Source organism: Macrosteles quadrilineatus, unplaced genomic scaffold (assembly GCF_028750875.1).
Source record: "Macrosteles quadrilineatus isolate MER2022 unplaced genomic scaffold, UCM_ALF_1.0 Scaffold_1__1_contigs__length_201487025, whole genome shotgun sequence".
Lineage (NCBI taxonomy): Eukaryota > Metazoa > Arthropoda > Insecta > Hemiptera > Cicadellidae > Macrosteles > Macrosteles quadrilineatus.
In genome coordinates this window covers 128,937,773-128,964,099 of record NW_026542594.1, presented here as the reverse complement: position 1 = coordinate 128,964,099, position 26,327 = coordinate 128,937,773, and the positions used below count along the sequence as shown (strand labels likewise).

The 26,327-nt window shown below is 34.5% G+C and overlaps 2 protein-coding genes across 2 annotated transcripts in view; one reads left to right on the top strand and one right to left on the bottom strand.

Annotated features, from left to right (window-relative positions):
* Nucleotides 1-4,883, top strand: part of LOC128984787 (uncharacterized) — a 60,705-nt gene extending 55,822 nt beyond the window's left edge. Inside the window, exon 17 of the mRNA XM_054404157.1 lies at nt 3,295-4,883. Coding sequence (XP_054260132.1) covers nt 3,295-3,409 — 115 coding nt within the window. The 3' untranslated portion in view covers nt 3,410-4,883. The remainder of the gene's footprint in view (nt 1-3,294) is intronic.
* A 2,522-nt stretch (nt 4,884-7,405) lies between these two features.
* On the bottom strand, nt 7,406-25,178 carry LOC128984780 (retinal rod rhodopsin-sensitive cGMP 3',5'-cyclic phosphodiesterase subunit delta-like). The gene is made up of 5 exons (XM_054404149.1): nt 24,876-25,178; nt 22,429-22,491; nt 18,594-18,729; nt 13,438-13,559; nt 7,406-10,551 (listed from the first exon to the last, which is right to left on the bottom strand). Exons 1-5 carry the CDS (start codon nt 24,914-24,916, stop codon nt 10,470-10,472), a joined length of 444 nt encoding a protein of 147 aa, XP_054260124.1. The 5' UTR covers nt 24,917-25,178; the 3' UTR covers nt 7,406-10,469.
* Between the last annotated feature and the right edge of the window lie 1,149 nt (nt 25,179-26,327).

Sequence of the window (26,327 nt, the reverse complement as noted above, 5' to 3'; positions counted from 1 at the left end):
ACATACTTAGGTTTATTATATGTTGTAGAGGTGTTACTAGTTCATCTTTGCAGTGTTTAACCATGATTGACGAAAAATCATCTAAGCCTGAGGAAGTCTTGTTGTGTAGACTGCAGATAATCTTGAGCAGTTCTTGCTTAGAGGTAGGTGGAAACGACATCAAGGGAAATGGTACATCAAGTTGGGTGTGTTGTTCGATTCGTGGCTTCTGGTCAGGGATGTTTTTTAATGTATCTTCAGCAACTGATGTGAAGTAAGCATTAAAGCAATCAGCAAGTTTCCTGGGATCTTCTACTTTGTTTGAGTCCACCATGAGGTATTTACAACTTTCAGGTCCAAGCTCTTTTGACTTCCGCTCACTATTAATCACATTCCAGATAGCCTTCGACTTTATTGAGGACTCCGAGATGTAGTTGGCAGTGGCTGTACGACGCAGCGATTTCAGCTTTAGGTCGTAGGTTTTCTTTAAATGATTTGCCTGAAGTTTATCTTCTTCTTTTCCTCTTAGGATGTAGAGGTCTTGAGCACGAATGAAGTCTTCTCTCATAATTTTGGCTTCATCATCGTAAACATGTTTTACCGGATTTTTCTTCTTGCTTCGGGACATTGTTCGGGGGCATGTAGCATCAAGAGCTAAAGTAATGATTGAAATGAAACTATTGTAGGCATCCTCAACACATCTGTATTCTAAGATAGTTGTCCAGTCTTGAAGTGATAAAAGAAGTTTTAAATTATCTAAGTTATGTGGTTTGAGGCTACGGAGAGAGTAAATACAAGGTTTTGTTTGTGCTACAGGTAGGTTTATACTGCACAATTGTCCAGTATGGTCCGAAATTCCAGTATTGATAACTTGAACGTCAACCTCTTGCATGAAATTTGAGGATACACAGCACATGTCGATCGATGTTGAAGACTCCTTAGAAATTCTTGTAGGAGGAAGCTTAAATCGGTGAACGTTAAAAGTCGTTAGGAGTTCTTCCAGTTGTTTGCTTCTTGCTGATGATACTAGGCAGTCGATGTTGAAGTCACCCATGATGAGAATTATGTCATGCTGTGTCACCCAAGGGTCTAGAATTTTTGAAAGAGTCTCCAAGGAAAGATCAAATGCATCCTTGCCCTCTCCTGGGGGACGATAAACGCCCAGAACAAATAATTTTGCATGTTTATTAAGTTTTACAGCAACCGCAGAAACTTCTATTACCAAAGGGGTGCTTGCGAGCTCTAAGTTTATTATTTCAACCTCATTCTCAAGGTCAGTGTGTTTGAAGATGGCAACACCCCCTTTACTAATATTTGTCCTACAGTAGGCTGAGAGAAGATTGTAGTTGCTCAGCCGCGTATTGTTCAGACGATCATGATCTTGTCCATGTTCTGAGATGATGACAATATCTGGAGAAGTGGAATGGAGGAGGTGATTAAGTTGTTCGATTTTATTCCCCATGCAGTCAGTATTTTGGTGAAATATCGTTAGGTTCTTGAGGCTCTCCTGAAAATTCGTGACATTTTCTTTCGTGGTTTTATCTTCATCTTCTCCCGAGTATTGACAGTTGCTTCTAAAAAAGGCGTTTGGTCTTCACAGTCATTTGGAGTTGGATGTATATATTCTTGTTTTTCTAGTTCACTTGACTCGGATGTCTGGATCATGTCTTCATCGATATCAAGGGAACGTACTGAGTCATGTTTAGTTAGATGTTTTCTGTAACAGCTGTTATTTTTTAAAAATTCTTCAATATTGTTGCTAAAGAAATCTTCAAACGTTTCATTACATTTTAAAAGCATGGCGGAGCATGGTGGAGTTCGAGGCGCTTTCTTCGTCGCTGGAGTTACAGGGTCTGATGAAAAAGGATGAGTAGACGGCTCTGTATTTCTGGTACTTATACAGTTAGACATAATTAAAGAGTTGGATTCCAGGGTTGAAATTCTATGTTCTAAAAGTTTGAAGTTGTTGGATAGACTGTTAATACTTTTACTTATCATTTCAGTATCAACTTGTGAGGCATTGTTTGTAGTGTCATCTTTCTCTACGACGTTATTATTCTGTTTGCGGATGAGTCTTTTAAAATTTTGGATCTCTTCTTCTTGCTTTTTAATGACTGTCAACTGTTCAAAGTCATGTTCTTCAAAGAATTTCGTTTTCTTAATGATTTCTTCTTTTAATTTTTCAGTTTGCTTGTTGTTCTGTTCTAAGACATTCTGAAGCTCTCCTATAATATCTTGCAGCTCGTGAGCTCTGTTGAGTAACCGATCATTATCACGTTGGAGGTCTTCTATTTCCATGTCTTTTGTTGCAATATTATTTTCATGTGACAGAATTTCCGATTTCAATTTTCGATTTTCTTCTAGCAGAGCCTTACCAATCTCGCCAGCCATTCTCAAAGAATATGATTTATCTGTTTCATCTGTTAATATATCTGTCTGACTAAGTTCTAGCTTCAGATCATCTAAAGTTTTGTCGAAATTGTAGTGAGGAGTTGGATGAATCACATCTGGAGTCGATGCTCCTTCATTAAGTACACTGATTAGCGTACTGTTTAAATCGGGAGCAGATGGGACTTTTAACTTAGATGACACATCAGCCGTAGCGGGGAAGATTAGGCAAACAGGGCATTCCCAAGCCGAAACTGAATCTTTAGTCAATTCTTCGTAATGAATGTCTAACATTCCCATGCAGTCCTTGTGATACCACGTAGAACACCGGCCTTCACAAAACACAGCTTTATGCTTAGAATTTACTTTTACATCGCATAAGGGACAAACTATACTCTCCATTGTTTCGATAATGTTTATAGTATGGCTTTAGAAAGAGGATAGTTTACAAAAGTGCATACCATAAATGGTTTGTCTGCACATCCAAATTTTTTTCTATATAATATAGGTAAATTTTTGAGAATTTGAATCAGAAGTATGCAGTTTTCATCACTTGTTACAATGCTAATGAGTAGTACAGTACAACCTTGATAACAAGACTCTTATAGGGATTAAAAAATAAGACTTGTTATCAAGGGTAACTTGTTATTGAGGGTCTACTGTATGTCCATCATTGTCGTTATAGAGTCAATAAATGTATAGTTATCAAGTACAATGTATTATTTATGAGATCCAGGCTTTCATGATTTTAATACTTCTAATTCCAAGCATTAAAGGTCAAAGTATTAGTTTGAGACGTGAGTAATATTTGATTACAGTATTGATTTTTCTCAAAAATGTGTATTTTGTTACATTGACAGTTTTTCGTTCAATGCTAAACTGTGAACATTATGTGAGCAATTTTTAAACTCAATGCATTTTTTGCAGCACCCCAGCTCCGTCAGAAGAGGAATTAGTTCACAATGAGTCCCAGCCAGGCACGTGCCATCAGAGTAAACCTCTCTCAAACAAAGACTTCCAAGACATGTTGAAAAAACAATAGTCTCTTACATCAGTTGTACTTGACGTTTACATTAGACTAGTATCAATCTTTACCTATAAGGTAACCTTTGTAAGATACCTTAATGTGTTTTTAAATTCAAAGTTATCTCTCAATATTAGTTGGTATTAAATCAGTATAAAAAGTGTATTTGAATAAGTCAGTGCTTTCATCTAAATCGTAGTGTAGACTCCAGGTTACGCTATAATGTCGATGGACTCCAACAACTTCGATAATTCGTCCGTGATCTGCCACGTACTGATGGTTATTAATCCAACCAGGTGATATCACAAATCACATGCTCAGGGATGTAAAATGGAGCCTTTAGCACTCGAGCAAGAGCTGCAGGCAGTGAACACGTGTCTCCATATAATAACAACAGTATTGAAAAACAGTGCTGTGCTGTGACAAACAATGGTGAAGTGAATGAAGACTGTGTGAAACATTCGATGGTGAAAAAAAGTTTAAGCTAAGAAAATTATATATTGTAGTATGTAGAAATTATGTTCCAAAAGGATAAACTGAACATTTTTCATCATGACCGATATGCCTGTAAAGAGTAGTAGTTATATGTTGATTGAGCTTATTGGCTTATTCTAATACTTTTAGGGCATTTTTCATATTCTGTTATTTTGTGATTGTGTTTATTAGTTTATTGGTCCACAAACAGTGTGTTACCAACTTACCAATAAGCCTACAATGTAATATAACTTGCTAGACTACTATGTATGATTCGATGTAGATATATGATTGTAATAGTGATGGCCAAAACCAGAAATTTCTAATCTAAAACAAAAACCGAAACTCAATAAATCAAATCCTGAATCCCTAATCTCAAAACCCAAACACTAAGCCTTTTTAGTTAAAGTTTTACTACAATAATACGGGTAATAATAAAATATTTATTATACAATCAAAACTGAAAGAAATTGAGTCCTGGCCCTGACAAAGCATAAATATGTGATTGATTAAATTCAAACACACACAAAAACATAATTTTTGACCTACATCAAACATTAAAGTAAATTAAACTACTGACCCCAAACATAAAAATGATATTTAGAACATTTAGTGGTCAATATTTATTTGTGTTTAGTAAATATGGGTATAAAACTTAATTGTACGCTATTCTAGTTATTAGTATTTAAGATAGGTACCTTTGTTAGGTCAGAATGTAATTTACGGTAATTGATTCATTTTTCCAGCTTGTGTGTTTAAACAACAATAATGACACCAAAAAATGTCGGTAGTTTCAAAAACAAAGATACCAAATCTTCAATTTCGAAACTTTTGAATCTCGAAACAGAAACTTTTCCAAAGTTTTGATGGTTTTGAAATTTGAGATTCGGTTTTGACACATCACTAGATAATAATATTCTTATGATATATACATGACAACTAGGCGTTGGCAACTAGTGGGTTTTTTTTCAATTGAAACAAGAAACAAACACTTACTTTTATTAGTTTTTTTTTTTTTGTGTAAAAATTGTATAACACAATTGTGATTGAATTTTCTCTATTCACTTCAGTTACACTATATTTTGTATTGTAAAATGATATTATACAGTAGACTCCCTCTTATCCGGACTCCTCGGGACCGAGGCCAGTCCGGATAACGGGTTTTCCGGTTAAGCCAACGTCCCCAAAAACTCATTAAAACGGACTATTTACTGTGATATTTGACTTAAATTTATGAGAGCATTGTATTTAGACATGTAATCACTGGTCTCAAATCTTTCTCACAAGAACAGTCGTTTCAGTACCGCCCACATTCTGTCGATCTCCTACGGTTAAACCAATGTGCTGGTAAAAATTGTCCGGTTAAAGAGATGTCATTTCTGTCGAATGTAGTCCGGTGAAAAGGTGTCCGGATAAGTTTACTGTATTATATATATATTACAAGACTGGAAATAATACATGTTAAAAATATATATGTAAAAACGTATATATGTAAAAATAAAACTTTTATATGTTGTTGCTAATGTTGTTAATTTTGTTTTCCATTCATTATATCCTACACTTGTTTTTGCTTGTGTGTAATACAGTTTTTCACAAGAATTTATGAATTGCATATATAGGATAAAAGTTCCATTACATCCCAAGTTTTATTTGATCTTACAGAAATTTAAAATTCTGCTGGGTAGGAAAACTGTGTATGTATTTATGTATTACTCTTTTAATCTTAAATTTTAAATTTTTAAAGCTCTTGTTCATCATTTTAAAATAGACTTTAGTGTGTATTGTTTTACAAAAAATGTGCAACCCCTGCTTTAAAAGGATCTACAACAAGAAGTGTTGAATATTGGAGAAATCTTGTTAAAAAGTTTTTCAGTTAAAAAGTTATTTCCAGCATATCTCAAATCAAAAAGAATTATTTCTTTGATTTCTTTTGTCGTATAAATCAAACAAATTAAGAGAGTTGGATGTAGCTTACTTATGATAAATGAATGAAAGAGAAGTTGAACTCTTAACAAACACTACTTGATTTTTCTTTAAGATGCTTGTTGTCACTGATAGTACGGTGTGATTAGTAAAAAAAGGGCTTAACCCAGAAATCCAAAGTGAAAGCACACTTTTGACTCCAAATTATTCAGTACAATCCACATAATGTTCGGTAAAAAAAGGTTACCCCTATTTGAGCATCAGGTTTGGGAAGAGGTCAAAGTTGGAAAATGGCACTTTTTTGTTTTTATTGAATATCTCAGAAACTATGCATTTTAGGAAAAAATCCTTCCTTTAAAAAAATAATCTACAAAAAATTCTAAACAAGAATTGTCCTCTTCATAACTTGTAGTGAATGGTTACAGAAGCTTAAATATGGTCATTTTTTTGGCTATCTTTAACGCTTTAAAAGTCCAGGAGGTAGCAAAATATTTCAACAAATAATAAAGATATTGCTACAAAACTTGGAACAAAGTCACTGGATACAAAAATCATTTTAATTCATTTTTAATGATACGCTGCCTTCTCAAGGGGGTGGCCCGCTAGGATTCAGAAGAAAACGTTTAAGGTAAGGATTGATTGATTTGATATGTACATCAAATTAAAGATCTTTGTTCGTAAAATACAATGCCGCAAACCCGAACTCAAACGGGCAACTGAGTCAAAAATGGCAGTCGTTGAAAGATTTATTGTTGTTGCAATTTTTGGGCGCCCGCTAAAGGTCAGAAGGAAATCATAAATTGTAGGCATGGCTTGATATGCATATCAAATTAAAAGGCCTTTATTAGTGGGATACAATATCTCAAATCTGAACTCAAATGTACAAGTGAGTAAAAAAAGGGAGCCGTTCAAAGATTCAAAATAACAAATTCAATAATTATTTTACGGTGTCTATTTTATCAGTCTTTATTTAAATTTCTCTATTGCGTAGAAAATTCATTTACGATTACAGGTTGCCTGTTCAGCTTCATTGTACGCCTTTGACTCCTACTTTGCAATTACTAGTCACCATACCTTCCTGGCCTGTCACACCCCCTCTCCCTTACATAGTCTTGGCTATGCTACTTACTCAACCCTCAATATCATATTTTGGATTGTTCTTTTCTGCAGTTTTATTGAAATGCTCTTTCCAGGAAGTTTGGCAACAGTAAAAAAAGAAATTAAAAGGCTAAAGCCCGCATTTGCTTATAAAACTCACTGCTTCTGTATATAAACTTCAAAATCCATAGACCCCTCAACCTGGCAAATGTTCGCTTAATATTATGTGATATTTGGTCTAAAAAACTTCTTTGTATAAGATCACTCCAATAGTTTTTATCTCGTGACAAGTCGCCTGGAAATGAAGCTCTCAAACCTCTCTTGAGATTCTATGTGTCACACAGAACACAACAATCTGATGAAAGGATAATGGTATCCATAATAGAAACACTGTTTCATTAAGTAACATCAAATTTATTTGTGAATAAAGATAATTATAATAACAATACCTTTATTGCAAAGAACAATTTCACAAGATAATGCATCAATAAATATGTATCTATAATAATCCAAGTCATGACATAAATCTTAGAGAAATAAATATACGGAAAGTAAATAAAGATACGTCTTATAACACTTAAAACATATATTTACGCTTATACTGTTACTCACAAGACGGTAAATATAAAAAAGATGGTAAGTGGTGATCGATTTCGATTGGACACTCCAATCATCATCAGACCCAATAGGCGAATCTACATTCGCAAATTTAACAACACGTACGATGCTGATCAAGAAGTTATTTAAATAAATATACAAAGTGAAAGTAATAAATAACTGTCCCCTAGATATTGTGATTTACAACATAAAGATATATTTTTAAAATTAATAACTAACACATAAGTACAAATATTAACATAGTTTACAACAGCGGCATATTTATAAATGGGTGTAAAGGTTTGTGTAAATGACACATTGCATATTAAAGCATTGCCTTTATTTTTTGACAAGCAAGAGCTGTTCAGAACGTAACAGATATTTGAACGTAACAAGCTGTGAAAGACAGAACCAAAAATTGACTGTACTGCTCAGATTTAAATTGCTGAGTTCATTTCAACAGCTGACATTCAAAGAGAGTAACTAGTTATTTGTGCAACTAGTGAGCAAAGGGAGCAATTGACTCACTTGAGAGAAATACTTACTCACGAGCTGTAGGCGAGTGAGGAATGGTTTCTAGAGTGAGGCAATTGCACTTTGCACTCGAGTTGCACATATATATTTTTTCTACAGTTACCATAAAACAAATAAATTGGTAAAGAAACGTGACATATTTTTACACAGATATGACATTTAATGTGAAGTGACAAATACAACAGTACAACAGCTGACCAGCTGATTTACAGCCAGTGCTGCCAACGTATTTTGCGCGCATACGACCTTGTCTGCATGTTACGCGCTCACTATTTTGTGCCTTCATGTTGCAAATCTGGAGAGAGACAAAGTAATTAGAGTGAGACAATGTTAACATCAGTGAGACAATGTTAACATTGTCTGTTAACATTGATGAGCGAATTGGCCACTTTGCTTTCTCAAATCAGTAAGAGAACATGTACATTGTTAGGTAACTGTAGGAAATAGTTATTTGTGCAACTAGTGAGAAAAGTGAGCAATTGACTCACTCGAGAGAAATCCTTACTCACGAGCCGTAGGCGAGTGAGGCAATTGTACTTTGAACTCGAGTTGCACATTATACTTTTCCTACAGTTACCATAAAACAAATAAATTGGTGAAGAAACATAACCTATGTTTACACAGAAGTGAACTTTTAATATAACATTTAACGTGAAGTGACAAATACAACAGTACAACAGCTGACCAGCTGATTTACAGCCAGTGCTGCCAACGTATTTCGCGCGCATACGACGTTGCCTGCATGTTACGCGCTCACTATTTCGTATCTTCACGTTGCAAATCTGGAGTGAGACAAAGTAATTTGAGTGAGACAATGTTAACATTGTCTCACTGATGAGCGAATTGGCCACTTTGCTTTCTCAAATCAGTGAGAGAACATGTACATTGTTAGGTAACTGTAGGAAAAATATATTTTCTTATACAGTTACAATTTTGGAAAACCAAAAATACAGAGTTTTTTTTAAGCAACAGTACAATGAAATCAGTATAATTAAAATGCATATTATAAAGAATTTTTTAGTAAGTAAAATAACCTATTAAGCTACTTAACTATATGATTGTGCATTACAAATAATAGACTTCATACTTTCTTAAATTCAGCCAAATTATTTTATTGTTAGCGAACTTCCCTATAGGGAGGTAGCTATTACCGTAGGTGGCACGGTAAGACCTAGGCCTGGGACCGTTTTACTTTTTCATTTTGATGACCAGTATGCTGAGGAATTCATGCTGAGGATCCAGATTTGTATTATTGTCAAATGATAATTACATTGCATATAAAATTGTCACATATCTTAACAAAAAACAATAATTAGTAACTCATTGATCATAGTTATTTATATAGATAAAAAATCATTAATATCAAAACATACAAGTTAAGATTACAACAGGGAAGTACATAAACAATGTGGCATTTAAATAAAATTCACATTAACACAATAATTACAACAGATAAAATAAAACATTTCTTAGGCCTAGACTACATTTAAGTTAAAATTCATATTTTAATAATTGAAAACACAGGACTTTCTTACTCAAACACATCATGGACGTCACAGTATAACGTGAACAGTCTAAAAATACCTCTTCTGAATTAAATGCTTTTCCTTCACCCATTTTTTCATGATCTTATAAAAATTTTCTCAACACAAAAAATTAGGCATTTTGAAGTGTTGTTGTAATGGTTACAGAGAAAGTTTCAAAAGTATCTACATTTAAGTCCTGTGTTACTCTTATGGAGAATTAAGCTGTAGCATTTTACTAAAAAACCCTTATTTCCTTTTCTGTAGCAGCAAACCTATAAGAACATGTTGAATCTACTGTTACTTAAACAGGGAAGCAGTTGTGTTTGCGTCAAAATCAATGTCTAGCTTGCTTGACTGGGTTGCTGGCATTAAGGATAGGGAGAATTTAATTGCTTATAACCTCCCCACTAGACAGAAGCGGACCGTGGAATAGTTATCGAAATATGGCCATGGATCAGATGAGATCTTTTTCTGGTTTCATAACAGCAATTAGTTTTGATATTTGAAAATACCGAGCAGATCACCTGTTTCCAGTATTATGTTAAAACTATCACAAGCCAGTACTAAGCTGCTGAGCCTTATGTTTGGCAACTACCTGGTTTTTGTAGCAGATAATTCTGCATCTAGTTTTTAATTTCTTCTCAAACCTATCCTCAATGAAGATGTAAGAGATCACTTGATGTCTTGGTTTTCCTAAACCCAAATTCAGTGACTGATGCAAGCGGCAGTAATTATGCCCAAGCATGAAACCAGCCTTTAAATTGTAAATGATCAATAGTTGTGTCATGTAGTTTTGAAAAAAGTAGCTTCGTCTTATTTAGTTTTGAAATCCTTCAAATCATTAGAAACGAAAGCCAACATCTTCCGAGGCCACTTGTGGTGATCAATTTGCATACACTAAGACGATAACTTACAAACAAAGTACACTAAACATAAAACAATCTGACTCTGGAGGTTGAAATGAGGGTCTGGTCATCGAAGAATTTGGTTTCTATGATCACATTGCCACTGAAACAAAATAAACAATTTATTCAACCTTTCATATTTTTTTTACTTTTTATTCTATTTTTTTTCTACTGTTTGTTCTACTTTATTAATTAATAATTACTATAAGAGGCAGTTATACAAGTATAAAATACTGTTGGTCAAATAGTACAAAGGAGATTAATATTTGTTCCAAGAGATATTGAAATGCTGTGATTCTTATACAGTGTTCATGAAATTTGACATTAAAGATTTTATATTACCACCATTTTAAATAGCTTGAGATATTGGAACAAAATGTTTAAGCTCTTTTTACCTTCTAATCAATACTTATAAAAATTTTGAAATTTATATCTTGAAAAATGCCCAAGATATAAAATAGTTTAAAAAAAACACAAACCGACCCACATACAGAAATCCAGGCATTTTAGACCCATACTTATATGGCATTTTATGTTTGTCTTATCCCAAGGAACGAGTCCACAAAATATGTCCCAGATAATTTGGATACACCATGTATAGCCTAACAACAGCTGTAGATAGAGATACCTAATCCAATTTCTTATATTTATGGATGTAAAAATGCAAACAATCAGTTGGGAACTGTGCAATGAGCTACAACCAAACTATAAACCACATGGTCTTATTTAAACCCAGCATTAGTAATAGTAATTTAGGAATTGAAAGTGATTATGAGTGAAAATTTAAAAACGTACGTTTTCAGGAAAAGCACTTTGCAAATTTTTGTCCCCTTTTTTCAAAACTTTTATTATTTTTTTTATTTCATTAACATTTGAAGTTTCATAAAATGTCCATGGTAACGCAATATCTTTGGTAGTTTTTTTTTTTAAAGAGCATCTTTAGTAGAAAAACACAAAATCCTGTCACGACCATAACGGACCTTTAAATGAATATTAAAAATAGTTAATATTATTTTTATAACTATGTTTTGCTATAAACTAATTTACTTTAATGACCATTATACAATAAAAAGGTCACTGAGCTTTTGGTATATTTGGTCTTTCAAGAAAAAAATAAAAAAAACTCAAAAAATATAAAATAGCCAATAAAATCTTTTTAAGTTTGTATAACTCCGAAAAAACTTACCTGAGACCCGAAAAATCGTTATGTTTGTATAGAGGTGTGCTTCTTTTGTGTATAAAACATTGAAATATGACGATATTTTAAGTTTTGAAATTTTTATGATAGAAATCATAAACGTGATGGTCAGGGACAAGCGGTACGGTCGTGAATTGTCTGGGATAACCTAAATCTTTCTAAACAATCCTTCAATTATACTGTTAGTTATAATAAAACTATGTGTTTCAATTGAACTAAACTGTTCAATTTACAATTATATTAAAGTTATTGTCACGACCAAACACACTATAATCCATAAAGGTGGATTGGTCGTGAAAAAAACCGCGATGGTCGTGAAACTTTGGTCGTGAAATTACGTGTTATTTGGCTCTGTTCTGGCGGTAGCCCTGCACCTCATGTTCGAGGATACAAAGTGGACTTCTAGGTTAATCTAGCAATTGAAATATCTTATAAACAAAAATTAACACCATGTCTACTTCATCGAATGACTACGTACGGTCATGGACACACCAAAATTACAAAAAACACAATCTTTCCTTTATTAATCTTGTAATTCCTCCTTTCAACTCGAAACGACCGGCACTACAATCCTGACGTACACCCCGAACTAGTCTCTAAAACCAACTGACTCCATCGACGCCAGGCTTGCCACTGTCGTGCTCCAAAGTTCAAAATTTTTCCCAAATGGTCGTGACGCCAAATCGAGGGACAGACTTATTTTGTCATGGTAGTCAGTCTGCAATGACAATAAAATTATAATATGCTCCTTTTTTGTAAGTTTAATAACCATTGATGACATAAAAATATGGCTTTATATATTTCGGCATGAATAATTAGTCTAAAAACATCGTGAAAGTTGGAAAATGTACCCTGGGGACACGTCATGGTCGTGAATTTCGAGACTTTAAAAATACGAAAAAAATACCAAGAACCGATTTAAAACCAAATAAATGTGTGTAACATGTTGCCCCTGTCCCAAAAAATATTAAAACACATAATAATAAACTACAAATCCAGTATCTACGAAGTAAAAGGCCAGGGACATGAAAACGTACGTTTTTAAATTTTCACTCCTATATAAATACATTAGAGCAGCGGTTCCCAAACTATTTTGTCTGGCAACCCACCTTTATCTTTGACTTTTTTGTGACCCTCCTAAATGATAAAATGATTATTAATCATCATGTATAGAGAAAAATATCTTTGAATAAAGTTATGAAGATAGTTAAACTAAAACCTTGTATTTCATAAAATGTAAATTGTTGAGGCTTTTGTAGCGCCGGAGTTTACTATTTACAAAATACTAAGTCTGATTAGAATGTTGACAATTATAGAGGGTGGAAAATTACCACTCATAGCCTATCTCTGTTGTTATTTTTCAAGTACACCAAAAAGGGCGATACAATCTTACACATAAACATTATTGAAAATTGAATAGGCTTTTGACTCTAATGAATTGATGCAAAGTAGTTTTTCTTTTTAACATACTGGTGCACCTCTCCATGTACTTTTTTAAACAATATGCAGCTTTAATTTATAGAAAAATGTTTTATAATTCTGTAGCTAGAATTTAATGAAATACCGTATAGGCCTATTTCATGAGATATGTTCAATTTTCTATTTTAACCAAATTATTTTTAGGATATTTTGGGTCCAGGCATGGCCATGCGGACATAAATATTTAGAGTTACACTAAATCAAAATTGTATTAAATCCAAACAAAGAAGAGTTTAAGGAAATATATCAGTACAAATCCAATCGGGGAGTAGAATTTGCTTTGTCTACAGGTTTGCTGCAACAGAAACTTACTTGAGTACATTTGCCGGCATCATCTGTGACTCAGGTGCGGCCTCTATCAGAGATTGCCATGTGTTGGTTGAGTTTGGTATCACAAACCCAAACTCGAAATACCACTCTTCCATCACTCTCCCCTACAAAAAAAACTCAAGTTTATCACTGATGACAGTAAATAGTATTTGTTTTGTTGTAGTGCAGTAAAAACGACTGTTTCCAATACATGCATTGTTAAAGAAATTATTTTTATCCCTAAGATGGATAAAAACCAGCACGAGTCGAAAACATTTGCAGATTTTTCTCACTCGTTATTCCCGACTAATAAAAGTTTACTTGTGTTTACATGTTGAGTTTATTATTGTGTTACATTGAATGTTTTGCTTCCATAAAATCCAATTTTTATTAAATTTGGTATGTGGACGTATCCATGGTATCTCCAGATATAGTTTTTTAACATTTTGACTTTCAATAGGTGATTTTCCAATAAAAAGACGGTAAAATCGGATTTTAAAAATAAAAACAGGTCAAAAGGATTTTGATTACAACTTAGTAAATTATTGCCCTTTTTAACTCCAACAAACCGGTAAAACCTCCCTGTAAACATTACAGTTAAAAAGTAATTAAAACTATTGTTATTTTCCCCATAAAATATCAGATCACATTTGTATTTCTTGTAAAAACTATCAAACACATTTGTATATTGTCTCTATCAAGCATCTAGAACAATAAGTATTTTTGGAGAAGAATTATTTTAAATCATAAACTATATGTGTTGCATGTTTCGTCCTACAAGTTTAGGTTAACTTAGTCCTAGTCCAATATTCCAACTTTGTCTGGATTAGACCGGGAGATCGATCATTGAACTTCACCAAGTCACCGATAGCTATGACACCGAGTTTGCGAAATCGCTCGTGTAACAAAGAAGACAAAACTGATGAATCTAAACTGTGTGGGACATGTAAAATTGAGGTACCAGATGACTGTGCCATGCTATGTGACGGCGTGTGTGAAAAATGGTTCCATATAAACTGTGTAAACCTGACAAATGATGACTACATCTGCATAAATGACATGGCTGATAAAGTCAAGTGGTTCTGCTCCGAATGCGACTCAAGATTGGATGACTTCTTCAAAGCAGAAGGCTCCAACTACAGATCCAACTATGAACTAGCGCAGCTGCGCAATACTGTTGACCTATTGCTGAGTGCAGTTAAAGGGGTTGTTGACGACAATGTTAAACTAAATGACAAAATGGATACTATTATTGAAGGGTTGGTTATGCCAGAGGTAAAGACTGTCTCCGAAACTCCAATTGTTAGTGAACAGATAATGCCAACATGGAGTCAAGTTAGAAAAAGTGTCGGTCGGGGAAGAGGCAGAATCGGTACTCAAAGACCTGCTGCCTCAGGTTCATCTAATGTAAGGCCTACTTCAAATTCCAATATCGATTACATCACGACTGCCCTGGACTCAACCTCTGACGTTTCGATCCCTCCCGTCCTTGACCTAACCAATGAAACTGAAATTAATGAAGAAGACAAATGGCAAACGGTCTACCGTCGCAAATCCAAGCAACACATCCGCTAAAAGAATCTTGGAAGCACCTCGAATAGTAGACCTAAGTCATTAAACGATCGTGCAAAGTGTAAAAGATACAGTGAAATGGTGATAGGCAAGAGGACTGATTGTGCAATTAAAAGTGCTCAGTTGAAACCAGCGATCAGAAAGAAGGCTATTTTCCTCTCTAGGCTGAGCCCAGAATCTACCACTTTGGATATAGACAGGTACATCAAGGATGAACTAAACCTTCAGTTTCTCAAGTGTACCCAAATTAGGACTAAATACAAGGGCTACTCTTCCTTTCATGTTGAAGTGCCAGAATCTGATTTTGACAAACTATTAAGTGCTGATCTATGGCCTGAAGGCTGTCTCTTTGCTCCATTCAAGGGTATTCTAAGAAGAGACTTGGTGGTGAAGAGAAGTGAAGACTCGAAAAACTTATCTACTCTTGCGAGTCAAGAAAATCCAGTTTGATTGCGCGTGGGCCCGGAACTTCGTGGATCTGGGTAGTAAGCCTATGTTAAGTAATGCTAGAGATGTAACAATTCCCACCATTGTAAGCAAAAATAATTTTAAAACATTCGCTAAAACTGATAATGATAGGCCTAGCGAAACTTTTTTAACTGTACTACAAATAAATAGCCAATGCATCAGAAATAAAATTTTAGCTGTAAAACACCTGTGCCATTTACATAATGTTGATCTAATCTGTGCCTCAGAGCACTGGTTGACTCCAGATCAGGCTGAAGTTTTTTTACCCCAAAATTTTGTTTTGGCAAATGTTGTGTGCAGAACTAGCTGCAAAAATGGTGGCTCAGCTATTTATGTCAAAAAGATTGTCATTACCAAATAGTTAGTCTTGATAAGTTTTCTTCTGATTTACATTGTGAAATTTGTTGTATCAATCTTGTTGACGAAGATCTGATTATAGTTAGTTTGTATAGGTCACCCAATGGCAACATGTCCACTTTTTTTGATAATTTTAGAGGAGCTATGAAATACGTTCTCAGCCTTGAAAAAAAAAGTAATAGTCTGTGGGGACTTTTAACATTGAAATGGCCAAGATGGAGGAACAAATCTCAATTAATTTCACTAACCTACTACGATCACTTGACCTAAAATGTAGTAATAAATTCCCTACAAGAAACGATGCCTGTTTAGATAACATATAAGTCAATTTTTCTCAAGATTTTTACAAAGTTTCAATTTTGCAAGGCGCTTTGGCCGATCATGATCCACTGCTTTTTAAATACCATAGACCTGCCTGCAAAAGCTCACAAAATGTAGGCCTATCTATTGAGCAGCCTAGTGTTCTTGTTAGGAAACAAAATCTCAATCTTTTCCATGAGGTACTGCAGAGCGAGTCATGGGAAGACATTACAGAAAATGAGAGTAGCCCAGTTACATTGTTTGTTAGTTTTTTTGATAGGTTTGTTAACCTCTGGTACTATTATTCTCCACCTGTTAAGAAAAAGCTTAGATCAGATAATAAGACTAATCTAGTGAAAAATAAAATTACCTATTATAGTGATAGTTTAAAAAAAGTAAGGAAACTATGATGGCTTATAATTCTTTGTACAAACATTTTTTTTTAATTGATTCTGTAAAGGCTCAGGCAGCTTATATCTACAATAGCTTAAAAGAACAGTACAGGAAGGATTTAAACCCTGCTAAAAAATTAGCCTAGGTGCAAAATACATTAACAATTCAAAAAACGAATGCAAGGCCCCTGGGACATAATAACACAGGAAAATACAACCACACGCACATCTCATGTTACTCTTGACCCTAACAAATTAAACACATACTTTACAGATTCAGTTGAGGAACTGGCCAATCAAGTGGGCCAGACTCAAGACACACCAAGAGAACTACTGGAATCTACAAAAAAATTGGACGTCTCTAAATTTGAATGGATACCTATTATACCAAATGAGGTAACAAAAAGTCTCAAAATTTTCAAATTCTAAATCTATGGATCACTTTTGGTTTTCAAACAACATAATCAAGAATATTATACACTACATCTACACCCCTCCCCACTGTATTTAATAGTTGTCTCCGTAATGGCTATTTTCCTGACCAACTTAAAGTCTCAAAAGTAACTCCAATTTATAAAAAGGGTGACAAGAATCCATGTCAAAACTATCGCCCAATCTCGATAGTACCAATCTTATCTAAGGTTTTTGAAGCTCTCATGTTAAAACAGTTAAATAACTTTTTTGACTCTAATAACTTGATGACTGATTCTCAATTTGGGTTTAGAGCTGGCAGATCAACTACGATGGCAGCCTCTCACATTTCCAATTATATTATTAATGCTTTTGAAAATAAAAATACTGTTTCCATGCTACTTTTTGATTTAACAAAAGCTTTCAACTGCGTCCCGTTTGACATCTTGCTGGCTAAACTCAAATTCTATGGACTTAGCAAAAACACAATAGAAATGCTTGAATCATGTCTGACTAATAGGAAGCAATATGTTAGTGTGGAGGGTAAAAAGTCAACATTGACCACAATTAAAGCAGGAGTTCCGCAGGGCTCGGTCCTAGGCCCTTTCCTTTTTATAATCGCAGTAAATGATCTTCCATGTAACACTCCTGTCGAATGTGTAATTTACGCAGACGGTACCACAATTTTTACTTCTGATAAAGACCAAACAAAGCTCTCAGAAGCTCTTTCTAAAGCAGAAAAAAGTGTTTTAAACTGGTTTTCTGCAAATAAACTGATCTGTAATCAATCCAAGACCCAGAAAATTGATTTCTCCTTCTCTATTAAACAATCAGACCACTCAGTAAAAATTCTTGGCTTCCACCTCGATAGTAAATTAAACTGGAAAACTCACATCACAAATTTAAGCAAAAAACTATCGAGAGTTTCATGTTTATTCTGGAAACTCAAGCCTTTTATCGATATTGAATACCTCAAACTAGCATATTTTGGGCTGTTTCAATCCCATATTCAATATGGAATCCAACTTTGGGGCCATTCCCCCCTTGTCCATGAGCTTCTACTAATACAAAAAGAAGTCATCCGCACAATGTTAGGGGCTGACCCTGCGGAGCACTGCAAACCACTTTTTATCAAACTAAACATTTGCACAATCATTAACTTATACATCTACAATGTACTTATATACACTAAAGCTAATCTCAATGAGTTTTCCACCAGGCAGAATTACCATTCCCACCATACACGAAATAAGGAACAACTGGATATACCACATCACAGGCTAGCCATCACAGGTAACTCTTTCAAACTCAACTGTGTGAAATTTTATAATAAGCTACCTGAGCCTCTTCAGGCAGACAGCCTTTCTCTTCCTCTTTTCAAATCCAAAATTCATAACTGGCTTGTAGCAAATCCGTTCTATTTAGTCAAGGACTTTTTGAAACATAAAATTACAATGGAATCATTCACACTGTAAGTTAGGAATTCTCAATCTTTGTTAGCTATAGATATAACATACTTGTTGATATTTTGTTTAATGTAATTTGACAATGCCTATTCCTGTATACAACCAGGTCAACGGCAATAAACTTTCTTATTCTTATTCATATATACACAAAAATATAATAGTAATGAGGAAATAAATTATGTTTTACTCCAACCTTAAATAATATCTTCTGCTCTAGTCGAAATTTTTCTAATGCTTCAACCGAAGAAAAGTTGATTTCTCTTGATACTGCTCGACACTTCAGAATTTTCTTTGGGACTCTGGCCATGTGCTCGACATCGGGTGAAGATCTAAAACGTATAAAAATTGTCTTAGACTTTGATAACCAAGCATTTTTACTAGGTAAATGAAAACAAAAAAACATTCTAGGCTTATACAGGGTGAGTTTTAATTGTCCCCCCCCCCAACTTTTTTCTACATTTTTTCAAATATCAATCCCAGACCACTTCCAAACATTGTTGGGTAGTAAGTACTTCATTTTGACAAGGTGGCCATTTCCGGCCGCCATCTTGGATCCGCCATATTGGATGCAAAGTTTTTTTTTCAAACGTAAAGGTGGGGTTGTGACCCATTATTTCGAACTAAATTTTTACCCTGATTACAATGCTGCAAACCGTTTAAAAAAATCTTGATTCATTTTAAAGTTATGAGGGCTTTTTAAAACTTTATTTTTAGCCCATTTTAACACTGTGCATTTACAAACTAAGACCATAATCTCAAAATAGTGCTAGATAAAGATAAGTATACACTACCAATAATTGTCGACCTATTTTCACTTGGTTATGACTAATGTATTTTTTTCGGCCGCCATCTTGGATCCGCCATTTTGAAATGTGATAAATTATTTTAAATATGAAGGGGGTGTTGTGACCCATCATTTCGAACTACTTTTTTAAGCTGAAGACAATGCCGCAATCCATTTTTTGTTATCAAGTTTTATTTATGAAATATTGAAATGTTTTTGTTAAAAATGTCAATATTTCAAAATCAAAAAATGAAAATGAAAAACGGATCATGGAATTAAGTTCAGCTTAAAAAAGTAGTTCGAAATGATGGGTCACAACGCCCCCTTCATATTTAAAATAATTTATCACATTTCAAAATGGCGGATCCAAGATGGCGGCCGAAAAAAATACATTAGTCATAACCAAGTGAAAATAGGTCGACAATTACTGGTAGTGTATACTTATCTTTATCTAGCACTATTTTGAGATTATGGTCTTAGTTTGTAAATGCACAATGTTAAAATGGGCTAAAAATAAAGTTTTAAAAAGCCCTCATAACTTTAGAACGAATCAAGATTTTTTTAAACGGTTTGCGGCATTGTAATCAGGGTAAAAATTTAGTTCGAAATAATGGGTCACAACCCCACATTTACATTTGAAAAAAAAATTTTGCATCCAATATGGCGGATCCAAGATGGCGGCCGGAAATGGCCACCTTGTCAAAATGAAGTACTTACTACCCAACAATGTTTGGAAGTGGTCTGGGATTGATATTTGAAAAAATGTAGAAAAAAGTTGGGGGGGGGACAATTAAAACTCACCCTGTATGTAATCATCTGGTAACTTAGGGCCTAACTGATAGTGATGTGACGAGTCGAGTACATGACTCGTTAAGTATCGAGTCCAATGAAGTAGGCCTATCGAGTCGACTCGATTCAAACCTACGGTACTCGAGTACTATTACTCGTTAACTAAAGCTTACTAGAACCGCCACTACAAGTCCATAGCGCTTGGGTTGGGTGCATTTAATACTAGAACTTTTCTACTCGAGTCGAGACTTGATGTTATTCCAGATTTAACCACTACGAGTCGACAGCGCTTGTGTGCTTGACAGTTCGTAATAACACACGATGAAGATATAGTTTCAAAACCATCCGCTACAAGTACATAGCGAAGATACCGTTTTTTATTAATCTCTTTCATTAATCCAACAAAGTTTTATTTCAAACAATAAAACCCATAATTAATTATCAACTCTATGTGAGATGAATAACCGATCTCGCTCTCATCTTAAATCTACACAGACAGACAGAGTATAAAACGAATCTGAGCCAAGTCTGTCTGACTTGAGTAAAGAGACTCGAGTCAAGACAAGATTAATTTCCAGAATTCGCAGCTACGAGTCAACAGAGCTTCGGTGCTATACAGGTAAGAATCGAGTCCAGTACTCGAGTACTGACTCGAGTAGTTGTGGTATCGAGTCGAATAGACTCGAGTCGGGAAAGTACTCGACTCGTCTCATCACTACTAAATGATCCAATTTTACAGAATCAAGTTTATTTTTAATAATGTTTGCACTCAGATTTAATATGTTAATACTAATTTTAAAATAAATAGAGTGTTTAAACAGAAATAAAGACAGTACTATACAGGGTGATCAACTCAAGGAGGCCACCATTGGGATATCGGAAACGGTAAGAATTAGAGAAAACTTTAAATGTGGGACATTCCTTTATTTTTTGTGGCAGGTAAAAATATGATTTTATTTTTTCGAAATTAAGCCGGCATTTTCCAAAATGGTGGCCAACTTTGAAATTTCTTATGGAACACCCTATATTTTATCATGTTTTCGGATAGAGCAGGCAATTTAAAAACCTTTTTATTCTTGCAAGTTTTTCGATAAACCCACTCGTTTAGGAGTTACAGCCTGTGGAAAAATGACTTCCGGTGTACATTTTATATCATGTAGCTCATAAACAAGTAGGTTTATAGCGAAAATGCAAAAAGTAAATAAGTCAAATAAGTCTTAAAATTGCATTCACATTCCAAAAAGACCATAAAATACACAGTTTTCCACTTTTCAATTTTGCCGCCATTTTGGAAAATGGCCGCCATTTTTAAAATAATAGAATTAATAGTTTTAACGAATTTTATGGTCTTTTTGGAAAGTGGATGCAATTTTAAGACTTATTTGACTTATAAACTTTTCGCATTTTTGCTATAAACCTACTTGTTTAGGAGCTACATGATATAAAATGTACACCGGAAGTCATTTTTCCATAGGCTGTAACTCCTAAACGAGTGGGTTTATCGAAAAACTTGCAAGAATAAAAAAGTTTTTAAATTGCCTGCTCTATCCGAAAATATGATAAAATATAGGGTGTTCCATAAGAAATTTCAAAGTTGGCCGCCATTTTGGAAAATGGCGGCTGAATTTCGAAAAAATAAAATCATATTTTTAACTGCCACAAAAAATAAAGGAATGTCCCCCATTTAAAGTTTTCTCTAATTCTTACCGTTTCCGATATCCCAATGGTGGCCTCCTTGAGTTGATCACCCTGTATAATGCTTCCCCATAGGTTTGTATGGATTATTTTATTTGTTTATTTTGAGTTGATTAATCATTGCATAATTAGACTTTATGACAAATTGCCTATCAAAAAGATTTATGTAAGTTACCATAATGTGATGATTGTGACTAAGTCAGTAAAGCAAATTCCTTTTAGAGGAATTTCCCATCTATAGCTATTAAACATAGTTTTATATAATGGGTGACATTTTTCAGACCTGTTAGATTAAAGAGGTGCATTCTCTACATGTAGTACCTACTCATAAAATATGTGCCTTAAAAAAAATAATAAAATGGAATTGTGTATAGCCTACTTTAAATCATTGGGATTGGTTAAACATTTTTTATTTTATAACTAACCTGATCACGAATAAATATCAACAAAATATGATATTCTTGAAAAAAAAATTATTTTGATTAGTTGATTAATTGTTCATAACATTAAAAATACAAACCGGTGTTGATTGGCTATTTTATACGAGGGCCATGTTTAAGAAGAAAGAATTTACCATTAGGCCTGCAAACAACAATTCCTAGGAACTCACTCCGATTTGGCTTTTAGCCATACAAGATTTGTTTAACATGTAATGAAGTACCACAAGTTTTATGTTTTGTTTGATGTACCTATACTACTATATTATTACATAAAATGTGTGCTTTACTACAAGATCCAAAACAAGATTTTTGATACTTACAAATCTTCATTTCCTTGCCATAAAATTTTACCAGTGTCAGCATCTCTCAAGTTCATCCAGTTACTGAAGATATTTGGTTAAGAAAATAACTGCAAAACTTGAGACATTGATTGGCATTGAGTAAAATTCAGGGTTCGCACTAGATCAGTTTAGCGCTCAAAGAGTGTTGAGTTGCCCCACAGTCTATATTAATAAGGTTATTCAAAGGTGAATAAACAAAGTTCATTCCATATGTCTGTGCTACAACAAAACCAGTTTTACTTCATTATGCATAGGCCCTACTAAAGGCATAGTTTCAAAACCGAATAGTAAACAACGGAGGTATTTGTAGTATATTTCATATAGTACTGTGCATTGTATGAGCATTGTAAATTGTAGGCCTATGATAGCAAGTTTGGCCTAATAAATGTTACAGTGGTCAGATAATCTCGCCACCTCAACCAACTAGGCCCAAGAACACAGACTGGCCAAGCAACGCTTTCCCAGCAAGTCCTTCCCCAGTCTACCATGAGCTCCCGTGATGTCACCTAACCTCCGCATCACTCCTGTCTGTATCAGCCTTGTCATGTTAACTAATGATGTTCTCGTTCTATCGCCGGTAATCTAACTACTACAAAAGTTACAATATTAGCCTGCTTCTAGGATTTGTTCACTTGAATACTGGATTTCTTCTTCTTTGACCAAACTAGTCAGATATAATGCATCAGTTTAGTATATATTTACACAACATTTATATTTACATTCACAGAATACAAGTCATATTTTGTTAAAACACTTGGCAAATGTGACTTAGAGGGTAAAAGAGTTTAGAGTGGAACCATTTCTCTATTACTTTTATCATTGACTATACACAGAATAGACTTCCCATGTACCGTAATGTAACAATTTGAAGCCAAGGAAATAGATAAAGTTCAGCATCAGAAGGTATTAAGTGTATTGAGTTGAATATTAATTAAAATCAACGCAGTATCATAGCAAACAGGTCATTTAATTATCACTTAACACAGAATATTGTTCTCAACAGATTGCACCACGTTTTTTGGCTTCAAATTTTTACATTAGCCTACATGGGAAGTCTATATTGTGTATAAAGTCTATGCTTTCATATAATTGGTGAGTGGATTTTGACAGGAGGTTGAAGCACTAAATACTTCACAGTCTTGCTAACCCAAACATGTGACCAATCCAAACCAATTTTGGGGGGAAACAAACCTGTTGCTGAGTTTTGGAAAAACTAGGGTGTACAGCCAATTGGGAAACTAAAAAAACTATGAATTGACTGGAGGTTTCTTGCCGTCATTTCATTAGCGGTATTCTTACCGGTTATCTTTTTAGGTCACTGTGTGTTACAAAGAACTCAATAAAGGGGGTCAATCATGTGTGGTGCCAGGATAGTAGTAGATAACACCTATCTATATATACCTCACAGAAATATCCATGACTGTGGGAGTAATATATAGCCATTCTCAGTCATTAAAATAAACTGTTATTTTTTAGAGAAATTTTGATGTAATGTGTACGTTATTCTCAATTCAAAAAATGTAGTAGCCTAAACAAGATCCAGTCCTAATTAGTTTGGTTTAGCGGGGGCTCTGGGTTACCTAGCAGGAACACGATTAAGGCATCAGAGGATTTACGAGGGCGGTTTTCTAAGTAAGGGCCACTTTTGCGTATGAATTTGTAGTTTGCTTATATGTCGCAACAAGGCTCCACACCACTTACTACATCATTTGTGAACAGAATTACACTATTTGTAGCTCTATAGCTGACATGTATGCTTCGCTGTGAGTTTAAAATATAACTGTTACAACATAGTGTTACTATCGAATCGCCGGATAAGGTCAATGGTAAGTTTTTTTATTACAAGACACATATTCAATGCCGACATTATGACTTGAAGATTCAGGCCCTAATGCAATGAGGGTTAAGTGCGGAAATGGGTTATGGAGTGTTAGGCCTACTTAAAAAACCCCCCTCGTAATTGATTTCACACATTCCAATGTTGTTTAGCAAAAATGAGGATTGTTGACGTCTGATGGTGTAGAGAGGCACTAAACAAGTTACGTTTATCGTTAACAATCAAGATGAAGTGTCAATACAAAAAATCTCGGCAGTGCTACTATGATGCATACCGGTTATCCTAAAAAAAGACATATGCAGTTCTCAACATGTCATGTACGGTTTCTTGGCATAGGAACGACTCAATTGAACCTCGGATAACCGATGAAGAGTATTTTTCTCCAAGGTATCTTATGATCTAGGTAGGCCTAGTCAAGTACCTAACCAAAACATTTTGTGACAATAGCCGATTCTACTTTGGTAACTTGTTATCACCAACATAATAGCTAACTAATAGAAGAAATACTGTACAGAGTAAATAACCTAGGTCTATAAAATACTCAATTAATGCTTCAATACTAGTGTTGGCATATTCTTATAAAGGATACACTTGAAATCCACTCAATATGTCAGTAGTTTTAGGCCCCATTGTCTTTCAAGAACAAATCAACAATAGCTACAATCTACGATTCCAAGCGAGATCTTTACAGGACCCAGATGCCATTTATCATTTTTTAAATGTCTAATGGCGTGGACACACAAATAAAATAATTAGTTAATATACTGAACTTGTTGTAGGAAACCGTATACAAAATTACTTTAGTGTTCTAACTTCGATGCACAGACACTATTAACCATTGGTTGTTTATACTAAACCATTTCAGTATTGACAACAACTTACAGTAACAGAACTGTGAACTGACAACTGACACTGACAAGTGACAACGACAACGACAACAAGCAAAGAAAGACGACGACGACGACAGTTGGAGACTTGGAGTGGAGTTGACAGTTTGTTCGACCGCGATACAAAACAAGCTGATGGACCTTTTTTGTTAGTAAAAGGGCAAGCTATATTTCCTAATGTACAGCTCTACAGTTGGAAGTAGACTAAAATGTAAACGTAGGTACTGGTACCCATTGTTTATTTGGAGTAAATATAGGTTATTTAAATTGTTTTTAATAGCATCATAGACTAACCAACACAAGTAGAATTGACTTCCCATTGTAAACTTTAAAGCACGTTTTTCGTGTCTAGTTCATGTACGATGACACTGGGCGCTAGTGTCGACAAAATTTTGTTTCTATTATTTTAGGGTTAATTTCTTGATTTGTGCTTTACTGTTTGGTTATATAACTAGGAGAAAAGTTATTGGTTATGATTAGATCGTATTATTTGGTTAAACGAGGTTTTAAATGACTGTAATAACTGGAAACAAATTGTAAACAAAACACAACCTCTACATGAACCGTACAGAACTAACAATAAAATTGTCTTCAGCTGTTGCATAAGGATGAGAAATCTACTTGGGGGAGTATGTTTTATCTATGATAGCATCTAATTGTTGTGTTTCATTTATATCATACTTGAGGTGGTCCACAAGGAATCAGAAGGGAATCTAAATGACAGCATATGTCGAAAATTAATTAACAGTCTTGAAACAGGGGAGTACAGCGCCGCAACCCAGACCCATAAAGGTTCATCCTTCCTAGCCAAAATGACGGCAGTTTCAAAAAGTAGATTTTTACTTTCTCCCCCTATACATAGTATATAAATGGAGAAAGTAAGTATGCCTATTGCTTTCATGAACATTAATTTTCGAATTTAAATTTTTGGTAGATATATCTGTTTTGGCCCCCTGAACACAAAAAAGTTGTTTCGTAGTAATGTATGTGTGAGTGTTTGGGAGGGGGGTTGGACAGAGTAACAACACAGAGAATTGAGGTAGAAATGTACAGAGGAAACACGCTTACGGAACGACCGTGTGCTTTCCGCTCTAGTATGTTGGCGGAAATATACTTGTGACGAGCAAGCGAAGAGTCGGAACGGCGAGTGTAGT

Coding starts and splice junctions, on each gene's coding strand:
- LOC128984780 (XM_054404149.1), bottom strand. CDS start 24,916: ATGGGGCCTAAAACTACTGACATATTGAGTGGATTTCAAGT. Junction 18,730..22,428: donor TGGCAAGGAAATGAAGATTT/GTAAGTATCAAA, acceptor TATACGTTTTAG/ATCTTCACCCGATGTCGAGC. Junction 13,560..18,593: donor AGCAGAAGATATTATTTAAG/GTTGGAGTAAAA, acceptor TTTTTTTTGTAG/GGGAGAGTGATGGAAGAGTG.